This window comes from Mercurialis annua, linkage group LG6 (genome assembly GCF_937616625.2).
Source record: "Mercurialis annua linkage group LG6, ddMerAnnu1.2, whole genome shotgun sequence".
Lineage (NCBI taxonomy): Eukaryota > Viridiplantae > Streptophyta > Magnoliopsida > Malpighiales > Euphorbiaceae > Mercurialis > Mercurialis annua.
Window position 1 is genome coordinate 2,388,531 of NC_065575.1, and position 24,451 is coordinate 2,412,981.

The following is a 24,451-nucleotide window of genomic DNA, read 5'->3' on the forward strand; positions in this document are numbered from 1 at the left end:
TCTCTCAATCATCACTCTTAACTAAAATTCACTTTAAAATCACTTCTCTAGTGTAATCAAAATCTCTCATTCTGCTTCAAAACTCATCACTTAGTTTTTTTTTTTAATTTAGATCTTTCATTTGAATCCTTTATGGGCAAAATTGGGAGTACCCATTTGATTCTTTTAATGAATAATGTGATTTACTGAAATGGGTTTTACTTTAGTGGATCTGGGTGTCATCATTTTAATGTTTTTTGATTGGTTATGTGGCCGTTGTTTTTTATTTCGTTGCCCGTGAACTGAAATTTCAGTTCTTGAGCTACATTTTTCAGTGTTTTTTTAACGGGTTTGATCAGTTTTTAATTTCCACTTATTAATTGGCTTTTTATTTGAATTAAAATTTGGTTTGTGTTCGTTTTTCTTTTTGTTTATCTCAATTTTTTCAGTCTTGATTTGGGATTTATGGTTTTAGCTATTGCTATTGATTCTACAGTTTATCTCTAAACTTCTCAAAACTTCCGATTTTTTTATTTGAATTGGTGGCATTATCACTGAATTTAGTGTTGAGAATCTGAGAGCATAGGGTTTCTTTAAGTCTGTGAGGGAACTTGGGAACTGTGAATGCCTCATTGCTCCGGCGAATTCTGCAATTTTCATCAGATTTTGTATTGTTTAGGTAAGAGATTCATGCAATTTGGTTTGAATTTTTGATTTGCATTCTAGTTTTGTTATTAATAAGTTAAACAGACTGAGTTGAGCTAGTTTTAAGTGATGTATTGTTACAATGTTCGTGTTGAATGTTCCTGAAAATGAATTATAAGTGTAGATTCTTTAAGTTTTTTAAACTTTGAAGTGTACTTTATGCAATGTTATATGTTTTTTATTTTGTATATTTATTGCTATGGCTTTTAATTTTGGTTAAGTCCATTGGATAATTATTAGGTCAAAGCATGTGTCGTTGTTTGAAATATCGTTATCCTAATATCCTATTTGTAGTTTATGATGCTCTCATTTTCCGAGTTAGAATGAACTGCTTTACCTACAAGTTCTCAGAGTTTATCTTTTCAGGTATTTTTGGGAGATAAGCAGGATGACAAATGGGGGTGATGATAAAAGGTCAAAATGCCGCCGAGATTCCCACACAGCTGAAGAAGTTATTACTAGTCCATTGAAGAAAGGCCCATGGACGTCTACAGAAGATAGTATTTTGGCAGACTATGTGAGTCAGCATGGAGAAGGAAATTGGAATGCAGTCCAGAAGCATTCAGGGCTATCTCGTTGCGGAAAAAGCTGCCGTTTGCGATGGGCAAATCACCTAAGACCAGATTTAAAGAAAGGTGCATTTACTACAGAAGAAGAACGGCGTATCATTGAACTCCATGCTAAGATGGGAAACAAATGGGCTAGGATGGCTGCAGAGGTTGGTTGATATATTCCTTAATGTTGAATTTTTCTGTTCTGTATGTATGATAAGCAGCTATAATCTTTTCCTAGAGTCATTATATTAGTGAGGCTCTAACCATATTAATAAACTGAGCTGGGCCATGGGGTGTGCATGCATTCCTTAAAAGGATGTTTTCATGTCGAATAACACTAAAAAGACAGGATAGATATTATATACACTTAACACTGAAGTGAACACATGCCTACCAACAGTTAGTGATTTTCTTTTTTGCATCTATTTGTTGGTTATTAGAAATGCTTTTCATTGCTCTGTTGAACTCTTATAAGGCCTTGTGACTGTTATAATTTTCTTGAATTTTTGTCTGCAATAAGTTCAGATTTGTCTCTAATTTGAACTGCCAAATTATATCATTGATAGGCAGCAAATGTCAGATTGATTTTAAAGTAGAGATATTTAGACAACTGTGTGCTAACAAAGATATGATTTTAAAGTAGATATAGAGGGGGCTAAAGTAAATATATGGTAAAAGTTGGGGGGGCTAACACTAAATATTCTTCCAATTCCTTTGATGTTTATAGGTTATACAGTACTTCCAATTCTTGGAGGGGCCGATGTCCCTCTCATGCTCTAATCCAGTTCCACCCCTAGATCACAGTGACATCCGAATGGAACAGTATTAATATGCAGCAGAAAATATAGAAAGAAAACAAAAAAGGTAGCGAAGTCCTAATCAATTTAGCCTATTAGTTTTAGAAGCTTTTTGGTAGTTCGAGCAACCATAATGGGAGAATTAGTAAAACCAGCAAGCTGCTAGATGGAAGTTAATTTGCACATCATTTCATGATAATCCTAGTTCGAAAATGAAGACGGAAAAAAAAAATACAAAAATGATCCCTTGTTGCACATCCCGTTAACATGTTGCTCTAAAGGAAAAACAACAGTTCTCCCGGTTCTTTTTTACTTTTCTTCTTTAGTCAAGTCTAGATGTGCTTTAAGAACACCATTATATTAGCAAAGTGTGTAGGTACTAACACTAAAAAGCATCTGGTAATTTTTTGCATGTAAGCTTGTCTGCTTTTGTCTGAAAAAGCTAGTGCCATCACGGTTGCATATTAAGTGCGAAGAAAGATGAAAATTCAAAATTGACAAAAATGTTTGATTCTTTATGCATGGGAAAGAGAGAGATGTAGAGCTTGGTACTCTTTATGGGAGAGAGATCATTGATAGTATTGTTCATGAACTAGAGAAGTTTTAGAAATGACAGACATCTTGCTCAAGAGAGTTCATGAAAATGGAATATATGATTATTTAAGAGACGGTATGATCTTAATGATGGTTATCATTACATGTGTTTTTTGTTTTTTAAGTGAAATGTTACGATAAGAACATGGTATCCTTAAATGTATATTCGTTCTACTTTCTTCTTTTTAGTGCTTTCCATAACTGATTACTATTTATGGAAAGCATTATATTGGCTGTCTTGTATGAATCTTGATTAGAGGAATGGAGCTTGAGTTAAGTCGCTCATAATGTTGACGAGTGGAATTAGGGTTACAATTTAGCTAAGTTAAGGTCTTGTCTAAACATTTAGTTGAATAAGAAAAGATAGTGGCAGGTGGAGCAGTTATGAAGGGAAATAAGGAAGTTCCTCTGGAATAAGTTTGATAGCTTATAATTTTCAATGTCGTTCAGCAGTGATGGCTTATAATTGAAGCATGTTTTCATTCATAAAGTGTTGAAAAAATTGGCGAGGAATCTTTTGCTTTATATCCGAGCTAGACAATTATAGAATTAGAACGAAACAAACACATGTAGAGGTTTTTCTCCGATAGCAATGTGGTCTAGGAGGAAGAATTGCTGATGGGCCGTGGTTTCAAACTTCTCACTTTATAAATGTGTAATGCTATTTTTTTGGATACACTATATATTTTTAATTGGAATTCTCTTTCTTGTAAACAAGTATGAATATGTATACATGTTGGTCCCGTATGAATATTTTTCTTTTAATTGCAGCTGCCTGGACGCACAGATAATGAAATTAAGAATTACTGGAATACAAGAATAAAGAGACTGCAACGTGCTGGTTTACCAATTTATCCTCCTGAAGTTTGCATGCAAGTTCTAAATGGAAGCCATGAAAGTTACAGCATGGGTACACCACAAACAACGGACACACATAACTCTGATCTTATTCAAACTGATCATTTCGAGATCCCTAAAGTGGAGTTCGAGAATTTAGAACTCAATCGAGGTCACTTATCATATTCACCGCATATGCTTGAGATATCTGGAAGCAACATGCCGAAACAAGGTGCGCATCCTTCAGATTGTAACAACTATTTCCAACATTTGCATCCTGCCAAACGTCTTCGAGAATCAGATCATATTTTCCCTGGTCTTGATGGTAGCATTGGCAGTCTCCCGGCCTTTATTCAATCAGTAGATTGTTCTTCCGAGAAGATTACAGATTCTTTCGGTTATTCTTCTTTATATGATTCTCATCCCTTCAACTATTACCAGCAACCGCTGGCTTATCTTTCCGGCAGTCATGCCCTATTAAATGACAATTCTTCTTCTTCTGAGCCCTTTTTCGGGGCTGTGAAGTTGGAGCTCCCTTCACTCCAATATTCAGATACTCAACAAGATAGCTGGGGAAGACCCACTTCCCCACTGCCTTCCCTTGAGTCTGTTGACACTTTGATTCAGTCTCCTTCGACAGAACAGAGCCAGTCAGATTGTCTCTCAACACGATGTGATGGCACGCTAGAAGCAGTAATCTATGAATCACAATCCCTGAAAAACTCAAAAAAATGTTCAAAGCACCAAACTTCTGTCACTTCTGTCGCACCTCGTGATGTAGAGGATTGTCCCTCAATACCCCGTGGGACAGAATGGGAAGTACACGGTGACTCAAACTCTCCCGTAGGCAATTCTGCTGCATCATTGTTTAATGCTTGTACTCCTGTCAGCAGAAGCTCGTCAGATGAACCAGGTGAGCATACCAACTGTGAGACTTGTTGATCGTTTATTAAAGTTCAGTGTTTTACATAGGAGGTGGTGTATTTTGTGTTGCAACATATGTTTTGACGTTTCATTTTCGTTTTGAAAACGCTTCTGAAATTCCAAAACTTTTTAATTATAACCTACTCTTGTAAAAAATATTGTTTTTTCATTTTCTGTTACTGTGCAATATAGGTAATGACTTCTCTAAGATTTACTATTTTGTTGCTTAGCATTTATAAATAATAATATATGTTTGATGTAGGATTTGATATTAAGCCCAAAATAGCTAATTCGGGTTTGAGCACATTTATGGAAGACAAAGAAGCTCCCTGTAAATTTGACTCTACAAGGCCAGATGTTTTACTTGGTACATTCTGGTGTGGGTTTAGCAGCGGCCATGTCAAGAACGAAAATTTTCGTAATGAGGATGTGCAGGTACCATTTGATGCTGAGAGTTTCGATGGAGATTGGAAATGAGATTTGCGTAATTCGTCGGCTGATCATTGACACTTAAGATTTCAGATGTGCTCACAATCTTCTGGTTGCGATTACTTAGAGATGTTCTTTCAAGAAATTGTGAACTATCGCGCCACAAGTTGACATTTTCATCTCCGTTATGGTGCGAATGCCTGAGAATTTCTGGATTGGTTCATTTTATGTGCGGATAATGTGAAATTGAGACATGATTGTGTGTATAATGCCACATAATAATCAAATTTTGCTCTGTAATTACAACACTTGACCAGTCTTGATTTCATAGCAGTTCTTGTAGGTATTTTTGCACAAAAAGGGCAAAAAGAAACTATCCATGGATTGGAAGATCCTTGTAAGGCCCGTACTCTCACGAGATTCAGACTATCGTCTTATTGTATTTTGGTGACTAAATTTTAATTCGTTTCATTTTAGTTTATTTTAAAGGAAGGTTTTTGACTATTATTTATACATGGAACTGAATTTTATTTGTTTTTGCCATGCAGCATTCTAGATTGTCATATACGTGTAATTTTATTTCAGCATAATTTTTTTAAGGTCAAATTATGCGTATAGGATAATTTTTCAGGTGAAAAAGCATGTGTTTTGATATGCATTTGATATGAATATTAATTTCAGCTCCCACTTACTATATATATATATTGGTTTCAATTTATTAAATGTTAATATATTCTATAAAATTACACATAATTAAAAGAATAGAATGTTTTTAAATTGCTACAATTGTTAAAGTTTATGCATTTTTTGTAAAGTGATTTTTTTACGCGCCTGGACCGTACATGGATGTTATGTTTAGGTCCAATTTGCCATGTTTAGATTACTATCGGTATAAAAGAAACGTATAAATTGTAAATTTTACTAAAAGTCTTAAACTCGATAAATTTAGTTCTTATATTTAGGTAATTATTATTCTATATAATTACCTCATTTTTCTATATAGATTGTTTATTAGTTGCTTTATCTTTTACTGGACTTGCTTTGCAGATATATACATAAAATAAGAGCATCTCCAATGGTGTTTTTTATGATAAAAAAATATTTTAAATTTAAAAATTAATTTTTTTAATTTTACTCCAGTAAACTCTTATTTTACTTTTTCAATAAATACTGATTAAATAATTTATTTATTTATTTTTGTTTACATATTTATATTAGATTACCCCATATATATATAATTGATGAAATATGGAATAGAGAGTCAAAAATTGACTCCCCATATTTTTTTAAAGCGTATTAAATAACACACTTATATTTCGTGTTCATGCATATTTTTTTGTTTCCGGGAAGTTGTATTTTCTAGTTTACTTATTCCCGACTAAGTAAGGCCTTAACTGTTAATATAATTTTGATAGCTACTGGTGTGATAGCTGTTAAACTGTTAAAATAATTGATAGATCTTATCTCAGGAGATAAACTTAACATTTAAAACACATATCATTATAACTCCCAATTGAAATAACAAACAAAATTTATGGTTCTAACTCTGTTACAATTGTTTATTAAAATGATTTTTTCCTAATTATTTACCATAGAAGTTTAATTTTAAAAACTGGAAACATATTATATTTTTTAAAACTATATTTTATGTATTACGATTATTTTTGAATAGCTTTCACATAGAGAAAATAAAGGTTAAACCACAGATAAAATATAATGAAATGTAAATTTTGAATTTTCACTTGGAATTAAAAAATAATTTTAGCACACTAATGCAAACAATAATAATACTGTTTGGAAAAATTGTTTGCGAGTAGTCAGAATTTATATAACAGCACAAAATAGCAACAACATCAAATAAATTATAGTATATAGTTAAAGCATAAAAATCAAAATCAAATTTTAGTCTTTTTATTTATAAATTATGTAATTATCATTTCTATGGTCAAAGTTATTTTAAAAAACTTAGGACATCATTATATATCAAAATAATTATTTTTACATCCTTCAAACATACTCCTTATATAAACAAAAATATTAACTTTTCTATAAACACCATTTTGGATATAAAGGCCTTTTCTTTAATTTTATTTTCTTGACTATCATTGTGGCAAAAAAAATTAATTTCAATTTCTCTTTATCATTCATGTAGCCCAATTATTTATCTCAATTTTTTAAAAAATTCGCGATTGAAAACAAATTAATATTAAAAAATACATCGATATGTTTCAGCATGAAAATAAAATTCTTTGGTTAGATATGTATTTTTATTTTTGTATGGAATTTTATGTCTTTTTTATAGAAATTTATATATCCTTTTATACGAAAATGAGTTTTTGTTTTTTCATAGAAGTTTATATCAGTATACAGAGCTTTTCTTTTTCATCGACGTTTCCATCAGAACTAATATATTATATATAACTATTCTATTCGTCTACACAGCTGATGAAAATTAAAGAAAACTCACAATAATAGTATTGATTTATATGCATTTTTTAATACAAATAAATTTATTTATCTGTAAAAAAATAACATTTTGGATATTATTTCCAAACATAGAGAATATTGACAAAATTTTAAATCGAAAATTACCCCAATAATGGGGGCTTTTCCCCTATTGAGGTAGCTATATTTGCCAACAAAATTTTAATTTCTTAATATATGCTTTAGTATCTCCATTGTCCTCATTTAGCTAGGTCACCAAATCGTTTTTTGTCTTTGAAAATCCATCACAATTTGCTTCCTTATTTGTTAAATGGCAGCATTGATTTGTTTTAATCAAAAATCACCAAAACCTATTACATACATTTATCAATACTGAAATCTTTATTTTTTTACCAATATACTATAACTTAAATATTATAAGCGTTGAGCAGCATTTTACTAAGTCGTGAGTTCAAATACGCTCACAAACACATCTCCTTTTTAATTATTAAAAAAACATGGTAGTATTTTTTCTATTATCAATGACATAACTTACGTAATTAAAAATATATTATGTGATTGTCATTCACATTTCATTTTGAGGCTATATATACAATTATTATTTGGTTTGAATAACTTGTAAAGCGGTAAGTGATTAAATCACTAATTGAACCGTTTGAATTAAAATAATTATATTTATAAATTTATATATACATATACTCTTTTCGTCCCACGATAAAATATTATAATGTTTTGACAAACACATGAATTATAATGAAGTTTTTTTCTTTACATCGTTTTATAGGTATAAATTAAATAGCATATTAGTAATTAGGTTAATGTCATAAAAAATCACGAATTTTACACGTTTTTTCATTTTAATCATGCAATTTAAATTTTTGCATTTTCATGCACGAACTACCATCTTTTTTCAAATTCATTACGGTGCTGAGGTGTCACGGCTCCATTGATATAGTTCGCTGAGGTGGAGGTCATTTTACACCAATGAATGAGTGCCACCTCAGCACCGTGCATGCATTTGAGAAAAGGTAGTTCGTGCATGCAAATGAAAAAAATTAAATTGTGTAATTAAAATGAGAAAACGTGTAAAGTTCGTGTTTTTTTTTAACATTAACCCTTAATAATTTTATTTCACTCACCATTTGCATGATGCATTTTGTATCAAAAAAGTTGAATTGTCAAATTTATTTTATTTGGTGCATTTATTTTATATTAAAATATAAAAACGATTAATTTAGTTGAAGATTACTATATATATATTTATTAAGAGTATTTTCAATTTTTTTTTTATTAAAATAGAAAGTGATTTATAATTCGAAATGTCAAAAATAGTAAAATAGCCTATCAATTTAAAGTGAAGAGAATATAGACTCACTCTTAAAAAATAATTACAGTTGTACTTTATACATGAACTTTTTATTTTAATTTTTTAAAAGAAAAATAAATTGATTACAATCAAATTTATGGAAACCGATGATTTTTTATGGTTCAATAATCTAACGGCTTGTATGGGTTTTTTTTTTTTTGTTCAAAGTGGTTGAACCACATATCTTAACTTTGAAGAGAAAGCAAACCGGATTAGCTTTAAATTTATGGTCAAACTGGCTGGTCCATTAAGTTTCTTAAAACACTGAAAGAAAGTAAGGATACGCAAGAACCGATCAAAACTCAAAATCAAACCAAATTGACAAATTTAGTTCATTTTGATATGATAATAAGAATTTGAATGTTAGATTCGTTCGGTTCTGACCTAAAAAAAAACTACAAGATAAGTTTTATCATACATCGAACAAAAAACCGACCGGTTCAGTTTAATTTGAAAAATTATACTTTTCCAAAAATTTGTTCGGATCGATTTTGAAAAAGAGGATAATTTTAGTTTGGTTTAATTCCATTTGAATCTAATGCATACCCTTAAATGAAAGTAACTTAAGATCTTAAGTTCTTAACCATTTACTTTTTTCAAAATTCAAAATTACACTTTCAACTCATAAATTAAAGGCTTAATCACCAAAACCCCCCCACCTTTTAGCCCCTTTTCAGTTGCACCCTAACGTTGCAATTTTGTCAGATGTACCCTAATTCGCACATTTGAGTTTCAATTCCACCCTCAAAATCAAATTGGACTCTTTTTCACTCGGGAAAATATTCATAGAAACCCTTATAAAGTACTCGTTTGAACTCTTTTCCGCATAAAAAGTTAAAAATGGATGACTTATTATAACTTTTTCTAAATAGAAAAGAGATCAATTTTAGTACTTGAGGATAAAATTGAAAACCAAAGGTGCGAATTAAGGTGCAGCTGACAAAATTGGAACATCAGGGTGCATTTGAAAAGGGGCTAAAAGGTGGGGTTTTTTTTGGTGATTAACCCTAAATTAAAATATATGTAAAGAGAAGAAATATTTAGATAGACTCAGTACACCACGTCATCCGTGAACTAAACCTATCACATTATGACACATTATTAAAATGATGATAATTTTTTAAATTTATTTATTATTTATTTACACGTTTGATTTAATCCACGAATGAAGTTGAAAAAATCATTATGCAATGTACTATGTACTTAATTAACACGAGACGGAATAGAGCAAATTACTATTTAAAATATTCTAATTGACAAAACTGGTATAGAGAGAGGGAATGTAAAGGAAAAGAAAAACTATACTAGAAATTTCTCCAAAACAAAATCATTCTCATAAGAGCTTTTATTTTTGTTCCAAAATTTATGTCTTCTCACATTCTAACACTTTATTAATGTCTTTTTTTAGTTTTATCCTTAATTATATTTATTCTTTTTGTCATTAATGTAGTTAAGCAATATTGATTATTTTTCGAAAGATTAGGTTTATTTTTCTAGCAGTATGCATAAACTTTAAACGTAAGAAATAGTCTGAGTAATTATCTATAGTAAATTTCTCTCTCTCAGCAAAAATTCAAGAGTCATATTTTTTTGAAACAATTCTTACGAAGACCCGGTTCATGTTTTATTTATGAACTAGATGTTCGAAAATCTTATATATTGCTAGGTCTAGACAAAAAAAAAAACTATAGTTCCTCATTGTTCTTTCTCTTATTGAGTTTGTTGATCCATACTTTTAGATTTTCTTTAATTTTTTACAAACTGTATATCTAGAAATTAATTTTTTTTTAGATCATAGAAGCAAAAGCGGAACTTTTGATTGATGATATTTGCATTAAAGCTTGTTTTGCAAAGAAGCAAAAAGAGGACTTGAACTTATGTTATGTTTTTTAAATATTTGCAGAAATTAATTAAATATATGCATCAATTGAATGTATCCATCTTTATAGTACGAGTTTATTTAGTTTAGCCGTTGCTATTAGCTGATATATGTTGTTGATTCGACTGATATTTCAGTCGATAATTGGCGATAAAAGAAGCCGTCGATAAAAATTTGATCGGTAGATTTTTAGTTGACAGCTACGGATAGACATTCCGCCTCTAATATCAAATACATGTTCTACTTTTGAAACGTTATAGATGTAACAAGGGGCGGAACTATCGTCAGGCTACGGTCGTTCCCAACTCTTGCCGAGCTAAATTTACTTATTTTAGAAAAAATAAAAGTTAGTAATTCTTTAAAAATAGAAGTAAATTTATAGTGAAATTGTTAGATAAAGGCTAAGTCCGAACTGTCGAAAAATTATAGGTGAATTAAAATTTAAATCCGGACTACTATATGAACTCATATATGCTAATTAATTTACTGATTACTAGTTAGTCTATATTTTTTTTACCTAAAATTTTCAAATTTGAAGATAATTCATAGAATCAAATTCATACAGAAAATCTGTAAAACAAGAGTTCTGCACCAAATAGGAAACATACACGTTCAACAATATCTCCCCTTATTCTTTCATCAAAAAAATATCTCTCCTATTCAAACTTTAAATTACCATTTCATCCCTTTTTTAAAACTATGTCAAAAATTATGATCAGAAAATTTTAAATTAACATAAAAAAAAATATTTTAAATTTTCTGCAATAGTTATAAAAAGAATGGAACTGCTCGCTAGTTTGGTGAGTACGCACTACGTTGTAGTAAAAGATTGATGAGAAAGAAATGGAAGGACATACGAAAAGTTTAAGTGACTAATGGTTTTCAAGATTATCAACAAATTCAATTATTAAAAAATTTAATATTTTAAAAAAAAAATTAAGATGTAAAATTTGGTATGGAAATGTAATTAAAACATCACCTAATTTTAAGAGATTTTTATTGCTTCTTTGATTCTCCCCCAAATCCCAATCTTTCAACTTTTTCTTTCCCTATTTACTCTCAATTTTATAGACTTTTTTTTTGATTCATATTCTCTTCTTCAACCCAATCTTTTTTCCTGTCTTGAAAATTGCACTCCTTCACAAACCCTAATTCACTTTTTTCTTCATTTTTCTCTTCACCATGGATAAACATAACAATCAAGATCAAGATTACACTTCCAAAATGAAGCTTTGCTTAAAGATTAAGCTGCCCAACACCGTCAAAGACCCTCCTGTAGCTCCACAAGCTGAAAATATTGGTGGCCACAGCGGCGGCCGCGGCGGAGATGTGCATGAGTTGCCACCGGGTTACCGTGCATGTGAATACTGTGACAAGGTTTTTAGCTCCGGTAAAGCTTGGGGCGGCCATAAAAGGCATCATTTAAAGCTTCAAAGAGAAGAAGATAGAAGAAAAAATAGTAATAATAAAAATAATAATCACGAATATTCACCATCTTCATCATCAAAAAAGCTTGAAAAGAAGAAAAATTTCAAGAAAATCAGCTATGGAGATGATCATAAGAATAATACGATCCGAATTGGTGATGTGAAAGTTAGAAATGGTAAACCTACGTGTTGTTTATGTGGTGCGGAATTTCCTTGTATGCCATCTTTATTTGGACATATGAGATCTCATTCTGATAATGATTGGAAAAATATTCAATCTATTTCTAATTCTGCTGCGAGATTGGATTTCGAAGATGACGAAGATGAAGACGAAGACGAAGATGTTTATTATAATCAGATTCAGACTAGTCCTGTTCTTGAAAGTTCAAGGAAAGATAAGAGAATAGTAAAGGTTCGTGATCATCATAATAGTGTTAATAGTGTTGATTTAATGAGTTCTCTGGGTGGTGATTCATGGCGGCGAAAGGATTTCCGGGGCCGGGGTTGTTTGACGGAGCTGATACCTCAGGCGGCGCGTGATTTGCTAACGTTGTCTAAATCTAAATCTGAAGTAGTACCAGTAGTAGTATCAAAGTCATCAAAGAAATTGAACTACGGTAGTAAGTATAAAGATATTTCATCAAAGATGGATTTTCAAGAACGTAAAATGTCATTAAGTCTTGGTAAGAGGAGAAATGATGTTCGAGAATGGGATCGAGAAAGCGAAGAGGATGAGATGATTCCGAATAAAAAGCGTCGTCGGAAACGAAGTTCGAATGAAGTCGGTTCGTCTACCGGAGAAGCTACTTCTAATACTTCTTCAATTGGAGAAGCTGCTCAAGTTATGTTAAACATTGATCTTAATCAGCCCTATGTTGAGCAGAATGAAGAAGATTGAATGTTTAATCATGTGTGTTAGTATTTTAATACCTTAATTTTCTTGGTTTGACAGTCAGTTTTTAATACATTTTGCTAAAAATGAATAATTTGTTGATGTTTGTGTAGGAAATTGAAATCTTCAATTATATGCTTGCCAATATTTTAGGCTAATTAATATTCTCTTAAATTGCCATAAGCAATGTCATCATTAGTGGCGGAATCAGAAATAAGAGATTAGCATTATACGTTATAAGTTCCTCGTCACTAATTAGTTTCTAGTCATTCTATGTTCGTATCTAGTTTTTCTATTTTTTGCGGTCATAATTAAACTCCTAGAATGTCCACTAATCAAACAACAAAAAATCTGGCGTATTAACCGGTTGGGCAAGCGAGCGTTAAATCCTTCAAAGAAGAAAATGTCAATGAAAATGTAATGAAAATATTAATAAAAATGAAGAACCAAATTGCTAAACGTAAGAATATAAGAAATACTTCGAGTTCGTCTTCTTCAGATGATTGTATTTCATCCATTAAACTCGCCAATGAAGCGCCGGTGTATTATACGATAACAGTTTTCGACTCCGGTCAAGACTCTGTGTTTAGGGTTTGCTTTAAGTTCCTTATGTCTTCCTGCTTTCTAATTGGTTTTAGACTGTTCAATGTGCTTTGGTCACAGTGGGTTCATTTGAAGAACTGGGAAATTACTCGATTTCGCAACTGCCTATATCCAAATTCTGGTATAGTTAAGATTTTAGGGGTGAATTATGCCGCATTAGATGGTCTCAGAGGGGAGAAAGGTTTTCACTTGTTGAGTGTAATGTTTTTTGAGTTATCAAATTATCCCCATAACTCTTTCAAAGAAAAGGCTTTGCAAATATAGCATTCTTGTTTGCGGAGCCCTTGAGATTTCATTCTGTTCTTGATTTGATTATTAAGGATGACATGGCATATTCTATTGACATTTTTATTAGTATTCTCTTAGATTGCCATAAGCAATTTCATCATTACTGGCCGAATCAGAAAGAAAAAACTAGTACTATCCGCTATAAGTTTCTCCTCACTAATTAGTTTCTAGTCATTTTATGTTTCGTAGCTAGTTCTTTTATTTTTTGCGGTCATCAAAAGCTTGCGCACGAGAGACTTATATGGCAATTGTTATTTTCGACGTTTTTATGATGATCGACGCCTACTTAGTTATATTCTTTTATATTTGCGTAATTATTAAAAGAAAGTGAGGAGATAAAAAGATACGAAAGTGGTGGAACAATTAATGATTTGCGGCTGCCCGCCCTCGCCCTCTAATTCCGCCCTTGAACATGCATCATGTGGGATTAGAATGTCATTGATCTTGAAGGTGTTTAAACTATAGTTTTTTTATATAAGTTGTTGATCAAAATAATTTGTCACATTTTATATTTCAAACTTTAGTTTTTCTAGTCTGGTTACTAAATTTTAATTTTGTTAAACGGAAGGTTTTCCGGCGAAAAGTATGTACATGGCAGCTAAATTTTTTGTTTTATTAATCAGATTTTAATACATTTTGCTAAAATTGAATTATTTGTTCATGTTTCTGAAATTGTTTATGATTAATTAAGTCATAAAAAAGTAGAAAATTGAAATTGTCAATTATATGCTTGGCAATATTTTAGGCTAATGAGTATTCTCTTAAATTGGCATAAGCAATGTCATAATCAGTGGTGGAATCAGAAATAAAAGACTAGCATTATATCTTATAAGTTCCTCGTTACTAATTAGTTTCTAGTCATTCTATATTCGTATATAGTTTTCCTACTTTTTGCGGTCATTAAGAAGATTTTAAACTCCTAGATTGTCCACTCACCGAACAACAAAAAGTCCGGCGTATTAACCGGTTGGGCAAGCGAGTGCTAAATACTTCAAAGAAGAAAATGTCAATGAAAATATTAATGAAAGTAAAGAAGTAAAATGTTAAACATAAGAATAGAAGAAATACTTCAAGTTCGTCTTCTTCAGATGATCGTATTTCATCCATTAAACTCGCCGATGAAGCGCTGGAGTACTATACGATAGCAGTTTCCGACTCCGGTCAAGACTCTAGGTTTAGGGTTTGCTTTAAGTTCCTTAAGTCTTTCTGCTTTCTAATTGATTTTAGAGTGTTCAATGGAGTGCTTTGGTCACAATGGGTTCATTTGAAGAACTGGGAAATTACTCGATTTCGCAACTGTCTATATCTAAATTCTGGTATAGTTAGGATTTTAGGGGTGAATTATGCCGCATTAGATGGTCTCAGAGGGGAGACGGGTTTTCAGTTGTTGAGTGCAACATTTTTTGAGTTATCAAATTATCCTCATAGCTCGTTTCAAAGAAAAGGCTTTCCAAATATAGCATTCTTATTTGCGGAGGCCTTAAGATTTTATTTTGTTCTTGATTTGATTACTGTTCGCAGGAAAAATATTTCCAAACTCAAATCTTTAAATTTATAGATGGGTACTTTACTGCTCGATGCTTTAACCGGTTTGGTCCGAAAAGTTGAACAGGATTTGATTAAACTAAATTAAAACATTAATCTGGAGGTTAAGAAACCCAAGCGAGATTATTGTTTAAACTACTCCTACTCCTAAATTAACCAACCGCAGGGGTTGGGGATAGAAAAGCGCAGGGCTTTGAAGTTTGTTTTTGATTGATTTGAGTTGTAGCTAATACAAACCTAAAACTAGCTATTTATAGGGGACAACCCTAAAATAGAAAACCTAGTCTAATGAGATACAATCTCTTATTTAGATAAATACTAAGCTAAATAATTAAGATAATGAATAAAAATAAGATAATGACTAAAAAAGTCTATTAAGCTAAGATAAGAATAAAAGGATAGTTGATGATTTTTGGGCTCAAAGAACCCGAATTAGCCCATATGAGCTCTTTTTGGGCCAGTGTAAATAATTACTAAGGATGATATGTCTTATTCTATTGACATTTTTATTAGTATTCTCTTAGATTGTCATAAGCAATTTCATCATTAGTGGCCGAATCAGAAAGAAGAAACTAGTATTATCCGTTATAAGTTTCTCGTCACTAATTAGTTTTTAGTCATTCCATGTTTCGTAGCTAATTCTTTTATTTTTTGCGGTCATTAAAAGCTTACGTGCGAGAGACTTACATGACAATTGTTATTTTCGACGTTTTTATGATGATCGACGTCTAGTTAGTTATATTCTCTTATATTTGCGTAATTATGAAAAAGAAAGTGAGGAGATAAAAAAGATACGAAAGGGATGGAACAATTAATGATTTGCGGCTGCCCGCCCTCGCCCTCTAATTCCGCCCTTGAACATGCATCATGTGGGATTAGAATGTCATTGATCTTGAAGGTGTTTAAACTATAGTTTTTTGTTATATAAGTTGGTGATCAAAATAATTTGTCACATTTTATATTTCAGACTTTAATTTTTCTAGTCTGGTTACTAAATTTTAATTTTGTTAAACGGGAGGTTTTCCGGCGAAAAGTGTGTACATGACAGCTAAATATTTTGTTTTGTTAATCAGATTTTAATACATTTTTGCTAAAACTGGATTATTTGTTCATGTTTCTGAACTTTTTTATGATTTCTTGCGTAATTAAGTCATAAAAAGTAGGAAATTGAAATTGTCAATTAAATGCTTGCCAATTTTTTAGGCTAATTAGTATTCTCTTAAATTGCCATAAGCAAGGTCATCATCAATGGCGGAATCAGAAATAAAAGACTAGCATTATGTCTTATAAATTCTTCGTCACTAATTAGATTCTAGTCATTCTATGTTCATATCTAGTTCTTCTATTTTTGCGGTTATTAAGAAGATTTTAAACTCCTAGATTGTCCACTCACCAAACAACAAAAAGTCCGGCGTATTAACCGGTTGGGCAAGCGAATGCTAAATACTTCAAAAATGAAAATTTCAATGAAAATATCCTTAATCTTGAAGGTGTTTGAACTATAATATTTTTATATAATTTGGTGATCACAATAATTTGTCACATTTTATATTTCAAACTTTAGTTTTTCTAGCCTGGTTACTAAACTTTAATTTTATTAAACGGGAGATTTACCGGCAAAAAGTATGTACATTGCAGCTTAATTTTTTGTTTTGTTAATCAGATTTTAATACATTTTGCTAAAATTGAATTATTTATTCATGTTTCTGAACTTTTTTATGATTTCTTGCCTTATTAAGTCATAAGAAGTACTAAATTAGAATCGCCAATTATATGCTTGTCAATTTTTAAGCTAATTACTTAGTATTCTCTTAGATTGTTAAGTAGTTTCATCATCAGTGGCAGAATTAGAAGGAAGAGACGGAATGGAATTATCTGTTATAAGTTGCTCGTCACTAATTAGTTTCTAATCATTCCATGTTCATAGCTAGTTCTTTCTATTTTCTCCGGTTATGAGCGGTTTGAGGAAGAAATAATGAGAAGCTTGTGTGCAAGTGTTATGACAACCGTTATTTTTGGCACTCTTATGAAAGGAAACGGCAAAGAGACGATTAAATGGATAACTCTCAGTTGAACATCATTTGGACAAGCCGAGACTATATTGGCTTAGGCCTTTTAATGGCTGTAATGACACCAGAACAACTGATGATTGACACCTAAAGTTCACCGTTTTCACGTTGAAGTTGTTACAAAAAGAATACTAAACTTTTCACGAACTATAAAAAAATTATTGAGTTATACTTTTTATTACAAAAAAAGTCATTGAATTATGTCTTTTTATAATTTCAGTTTGTCATATAAGCAAACACATTACGTTTTATATGAGTGATACCCATTTATAATAAAAGATATAGTTCAATGACCATTTTGTAATAAAATGAAATTTAGTGATCTTTTTATAACATTAAGGTAACCCAAGTGATTCTGGGAGTTTAATATCCCCCTAAATTTATTGGAGTATTGATTCGTCGAATATTGTTTTTCTTGACTAATTAAGTAATAAATAATATTTTTATTAATATGACGTAATAAATTTATAGAAAAAATGGTTATTTATGTTCCTAAAATTTGATTTCACGAAGAAGTAAGTTTTTAACGTCCAAAAAGATTGAGTTATATCCCCAATGTCTTAAAAAGTGAACAATTAGACTCCAATTTTGATATATAAATGAGACGTTGGGGGTCTCGTTGTCAATATCAATGAGTTTGGTTGTTTATTTTTTAAGACGTTAGGAGCATATTCAATCTTTCCGAACTTTGGATTATGGCAGGAGCAAGTTCCATTGATCCCAATATGATATTGTTAATTTATAAAGTCAGTTCTATTTCAAAAAAACTAATGTAATTGTGCTTTTTAAATGAATTTTCTATATAAAAAAATAACTTTATCCAGAGGCTTAATTAGTTTTTTAACTACTGAATTTATTAATGAGTTTTTTCTTTTTAATTTGTATAAATTTATAAGTTATTGAGAAGGCTTTGAAAGATCATATAATTAAAGTCTTCACAATTAAACAAAATTCAACAGAAGACAATCTAATCATTTACCCTTTCAATTAAAAGTTATTGAATTCATCAAAAAAAAAAATTAAAAGTTATTGTCCTAATTGGCATTTTACATGTAGTGAAGTTGCATGATATTTAGAACTGAAATAGTTAATTTTTTTTTATGTTGATAATTTTGGACATTCTGATAAATATACTTTTAAAATGTAATTTTTTATCCATCAGTTTTATAAATTGGATAAATATATCGAAGCCCTAAAGCATACTTATTTTTAGAATTTATTGTTTTCAAACTTTTATTCCTTAAATAATTATTTACATAATTGATTTTTATTTTCATATAATAAAGGTTATTTAGGTTTAAAATGAAAGTTATGTATTCGGAAATAGGTTAAAATGAGGGTTGTATATATTTGTCCCAATTAATAAAATTGACGAACTAAAACATTCTAATTCTATTTTAAGGATATATTTAATAAAATAATTAAAATTATGAATATAAAAAGACATTTTGCCTTCTAAAAATAACAATTTTCTTGGTAGTCGTTGGTTTATATAATTTCGTTTTGGTGGTTTTATTAACTTAAATGTTAGAGTGACATTTTTGGTTATAATTAGACCTTTCATCCCATTCTATTAAATACAACATTTTTTAGATATTATATTTTATTGACAATTAATATTTATAAAATATTTTTGGATTCTTGTTTTCTTGTTTTCTCTTTTTATCATCTTTAATCATTAATTTTGGAGATAAATCATTTAGTAAAGTAGGACGAGTAAAACATATTTATAACTCTACTTTTAAAACTAAATTTTTCAATAGTGGAGTTTATAAATAAGGTTATATTAGTCTTTATGCTTATAATTTAAAACAAAAGAATCATTTTCTTAATCTTAGTAATATAGCCTAAAGCGACAACTAAAAATGAACGGAGGAGTATTAAATTAGAATCAGAATGTGTTAATAACACTAACATAATGGATGATGGAGCATAAATTTTAAAATTATCACAAATACTTGAAAGTATCCTATTATAACATAATTGTGTTTTCCCTATAATATTCGGTTTATATTTTACTGGAATGTCTATTAAATTAGAATGTACTTAAACAGGTAAATAAAGAAAAAAATTAAAATCAAGTCATAATTTTTTTTAAGTTAGGTTATCATATCCACATCCTTATTTCAACATGAGTACAAATATACAAAGACGATTCTAAGTCAATGACCCAGACAAAACTCTATAAATAGGGATCCAAGCTAAAGTATAGAATCTAATTCATTCTCTTGAAATATTTCACTTATCTTCATTCTATAAGATATTTAATTTAGACATCGGTGCATGGTCGGACAAATTAGTCCGATTCATTCTGACATGTACTTGTGATTTCAGGTCAAGTAAAGAGGATACACCACCATCGGAGAATCATCACATTGTTATTAGTTTCTCCTGAAAAACAACAATAACTTTAAAATAATTATCCAAATAAATATATCTTGGCCAAATGGTTTTTCATATGCTTAACTTTGACTATTTTATCAAATATATCCCTAAAAAAAATTATTTATAGTTATTTATAATTAATTTATATTAAATCAAAAAATTATTTTGATTTATGGAGAAAAGAGATTTTCATTACCATTTATAATAATAAGAATCTATTTAGAGTATATATCAAACATGAAGGAGTTCAAGTTGGGTACAACTGAAACGTAAATGTGGCGATTTGAATAAAATTGGTGATTTTAAAAGATTGAGATATAATTGAAAAAAATCAGAATTATTGTATATTTTAGACTACCATTTTTTCAAATTAAAATTATAAAGAAAGAATTTGATTTTCTTTGTAGTATAATCTGTTTATCGAAAGAGTTATTTTTTTTGGTCAAAAAGTAATACTATTGATAAGATTGATTTATTACACCTTACCGTTGAAGTACATCGTAGATCAAAATTATATAAAAAAAATAAATTGAAACCCTATAATCGATCTATAAAAAGAAACGAAACAAAACAGAAATTTAAAATTTAACAGATGACTAAAAACAAGATAAATTCAAGTATGGAGAATTTCTTGCCACCAATCGTACCACATAGCTTCTATTAACCACTTGTTCCGCTGCTAAGATGCTTCAAAAAAAAAATCTGGAGTCTTGAAGAATGTGAAGCTGAAATTTGAACAAACACTGAAAAGGTTGAACGAGCCAAAGATCTACACAAATAAAACTACAACCGCACAAAAACACCTAAAACCCACAGTCCAAGAAACGGAGCAATTTATTCGAAAATTAATACAAATATAGGGGGAAAAAAACAAGCTAAGAGACGATGATTTCCGGCTAAGAGCTGAAAATCACCGTCTCCTACGCTCAAAATCAAAGAAAAACCGAATCTCTGCTCTCTATAGTATTTTCTCTCTCCAACTTCTAGAGAGATGGCACAGCTATGCCGACTGACCCCTTATTGAAAGAGTTATTTGAGAACCAGTAAAAATACTTAAAAAGAGATTGAATGTGAGAACAACTATAAATATAGTGTTCCAATTTTTCTCATCTCCTCTCATTTATTCATTTTATGATTGATTGAATGAGAAAATCATATGCGACCGGGGTATGCATTGATCATTTCATTTTGGTAATAGAAACATCAAAAAACGTTATTTTTTAAACGAACTGAAATAAATAGTAAAACTCAATCAATTCAATTTGTTTTTTGGTCTAACCTAAATATTAGAATAATTTTTCTTTTAAAAAATTTTAAAGATAAAAAATTAATTTAAAAAATCAATAAATTTTAAATTTTAAATCATCAAATTAAACTATTACAAAAATAAAACATTTTAACATTTTAAAAACATTAAAAATATTTTTTTAAAAAATTAAATTATATTGATGTAGTTTAAGTTTTTTTATGGTTTTCTATAATTAAAAACCAAACTAAAAAATTAAACCTAATATTTCATTTCGATTCAATTTTTCTATTCAGTTCACTTTTAGCACACCACTATCTATATGTGACAACTACACATTTTCAAATCAACAAAATGACCACAGAAGCATTAATCTTTTTCAACTCACATATATAGAAAACAGAACACCAAATTGTTGATGAAAGAGCACAAAAAAAAATGACAGACAAAAATAGATTAGAGATGCCAAAATGGCTACACTAGAGTTGGTAAAATAAAAGTTATGTTACTAACTTAAATCTTGTTGAAGGCAACAATGTCACAGCTCTGAATATATTCATTACGTGGCTCGACTGTCAATTGCTCCTCGATGATGGTATCGACAGATACAAGGTCGTCGACAATGGTGACCATGATCTGCAATTTCTTGATTCCGTAACCAACTGCAACCAGCTTTGCTGTAACAGCCACAATAGGAGCATTAGTTTCAGAAACTACTTCAGTAAATAGAAGCTATGCTAAAATGCAAATAATCTCATTAACTATATAACATGTTTGCAATTCAAAACATGAACTTTCAATTTTTTGCAATTCAAATCACCAATTAGAAATCCAATTGATCAGTGCTGATGTGGAACGTAGTAATCCAAAAACGAAAGGCATGGTAAGATGGGTTATGACTTCCACATCAACACAAATTGAGCGAATAAATCAGTGATTCAAATTGCAAAAATGAAATTCTGAGTTGAAATTACAAAATCAAACTATAAGAAGTTTCAAGGCAAACCGTACATGCTCCCCATAAGAGACCGGGCATCTCGATACTCCTAACTGCCTCCTCCAACTTTTTCATATCTGTCTCATCGTCCCAAGGCTTTACATCCAAAAGAATAGAAGATTTTCCACCTGAAAATAGTGATCAAAGGTCAAAATGAATACCGAATGATTCAGAGCAGCGCATATATATGTTTTTTCATACAGCTAGATGAGCAACTTAGATTATAAAAAAAAAAAACCAGCTTCTTACTCTCTTTCTTCTTGGCAGGCTTTTTAGCTGCCTCCCTCTCTTCTGCGGCCTTCTTATCCTCCTCTGTCTCATCACCAAAGAGATCCAAATCATCATCATCTTCTTCGGCAGCAGCAGCCTAAAGTAGCAATTGAAGAAATCAGAAAAAATAAATTGATGTGTATAACGGAGTTGATGTTTTGACAAGAGACAGGAGCTGGTAGCTAAGAATGCACGAGTATAGATTGGTAACAATTAAATTAACGATAAAATCCATTTAAATCTTAGATGAAATCTATTAATTCATTTCTATCTTTAATAGAACTCTAAATAGATACATTTGCATTTGAAATTTTTGTTGTTTGGTATCCAAAAAAATATATGTACAGTTCATTCAAATGAAATGAGTTGAATATGTATATTTTGAGTAATTCTAATCTAACTAAATATTTCACTGTCAAAAATACCATATTATGTATATTACAATTACTATTTTATAAAAGAATATAGTAGAAGTAATCATCATTATAAGAACTCCTCTCACTCTAGAATTTATTTGGAAATACCGTCAAAATTGATAGAATTTGAACCAAGTACAACTACTTCTGTAGATTTCTAATTAAAATTCTTAGAATTAACAAAATTCACTTATATCAAATATATTCTAAACGCTTGACCAAATTTAAATTTAGATAGCTTCAAATCCCCACAATCACATTCTCCCTTGCAGAACAAGATTCATTCAAACTTGACACATTCAACAATCGATTTACTTTTAATTTTTTTATGAATGATGCCAATGCCAATGCCAAATGAAATTAAAATACTATCCTTATTATTACTAAGATCTCTCGCTTAAATTCACATAAAAGATCGAAATTTGCTACAGTGTAATGGAATTTATTTACTGTAAACTCCAGAGTTACAAATTCAATTACAATGCATAGTCAATGCAACAAAATGAAGCCCTAAGCTTAATATTTATCATTTTTTACGCATGAAAGATTGAAACTTCAGGCAAATTCAATCAATTTGATCAAAAATTAAAATTGCAAAAAAAGAAAACTAGATACGCACCTCTTTAGCAGGGGCAGCAGCTTCTTCAGCTGGAGCAGCGGCGGCGGCCTGGCCACCAACTCTCACTCCAACAGCTTTCCCCGGAAAACTACACATTATCAAATCAACACAAAGTAAATAAATCTCTAAAAATAACAAATACCCAACAAAATTAAACTAACAATTAACCAACAAAGTCTAACCTCGCGGAAAGCTGTGAGGAAACACTGTCGTACCACTTCCCAGCATTGGGAAACGAAGCTCCCGGCTTCTCCGAAACGGCGGCGTATACCTTAATATCATCCTTAGTCAGCTGATCTCTAATCACAATTCAAATTACAAACACAAAATTTACTACTCAATTCAATGATTTACAATTCTTAATAAGCAAATTAAAATTAAGAAAAATTGAAGCATACCCAGAGATATAAGATTTTGCGGCGAGAAACTCTTCGAGGGACTTGAGACCTGACTCGGTGTGTAGATCTGAGAATGTGACGGCCATGGTGACAGTTGAGGAAGATGACGGTCACGGAAGCGGATGACAGGCGGTGAGAGCAGTGGAAGGGAGGTGAAAGAGGAGGAAGTGGGTTAGTGAAGGAGTGAGTATATATATATGAGGCCAAAGAAAGTAAAACCCTAGCAATTATTATAATTGGAATTCTATTTTGGATATTCTCTCTTTATGTTTAATTCAGTAAAATTAACAAGTTTTTATTAAAAGCAAAATGTTGCAAAAAAAACCCTTCAAATTTTTAAAATGACTTAAATATACTTAATACCAAAATCTTTTGCGCGTGTTTATGTAATTAGAGATTTTACGAATTCACGAATTTTCATTTTGCATAATTATTTATTATTGACGATGTATTGTCATTGATGTTATTTAAATTTTTAATTTGTATTATATATTTTTATACCTGGTGGTAGAGACATTGTTTTTTATATATAATCTAAGGAGGGGGAGCGCTTGTGGGAGAATTTGAAACTGCGAACTGTTTACAAGGGTGTATACAATTTATGATTGTCAATGATCGTAAGTCAAGTCGTAAATTTTGATTTAAAACAGTGAAAATCCCATGATCATAGATAGAGAATATGGTTGTAGGTAGGGAAATTTTAAGGCATTTAACAAAAAGACAGTACAAGAAGTTTAATTATGAGTATAAATTTGCAAAACAAAATGGAGGGGGCAACGGCCCCATT

General features: G+C 30.5%; 3 protein-coding genes across 3 annotated transcripts; 2 read left to right on the top strand and 1 right to left on the bottom strand.

The window, feature by feature from the left end:
* Positions 1-444: 444 nt before the first annotated feature.
* Positions 445-5,307, top strand: LOC126653790 (transcription factor GAMYB-like). The gene is made up of 4 exons (XM_050347727.2): positions 445-658; positions 1,051-1,402; positions 3,401-4,379; positions 4,653-5,307. Exons 2-4 carry the CDS (start codon positions 1,073-1,075, stop codon positions 4,865-4,867), a joined length of 1,524 nt encoding a protein of 507 aa, XP_050203684.1. The 5' UTR covers positions 445-658; positions 1,051-1,072; the 3' UTR covers positions 4,868-5,307.
* Positions 5,308-11,691: 6,384 nt separating this feature from the next.
* On the top strand, positions 11,692-12,834 carry LOC126686742 (uncharacterized). The gene has a single exon (XM_050380968.1). It carries the CDS (start codon positions 11,692-11,694, stop codon positions 12,832-12,834), a length of 1,143 nt encoding a protein of 380 aa, XP_050236925.1.
* Positions 12,835-21,319: 8,485 nt separating this feature from the next.
* On the bottom strand, positions 21,320-23,861 carry LOC126688105 (elongation factor 1-beta 2). The gene is made up of 6 exons (XM_050382682.2): positions 23,665-23,861; positions 23,449-23,565; positions 23,267-23,354; positions 22,211-22,328; positions 21,976-22,089; positions 21,320-21,641 (listed from the first exon to the last, which is right to left on the bottom strand). The coding sequence occupies exons 1-6, from the start codon at positions 23,748-23,750 to the stop codon at positions 21,478-21,480; spliced, it is 687 nt and encodes a 228-aa protein (XP_050238639.1). The 5' UTR covers positions 23,751-23,861; the 3' UTR covers positions 21,320-21,477.
* Between the last annotated feature and the right edge of the window lie 590 nt (positions 23,862-24,451).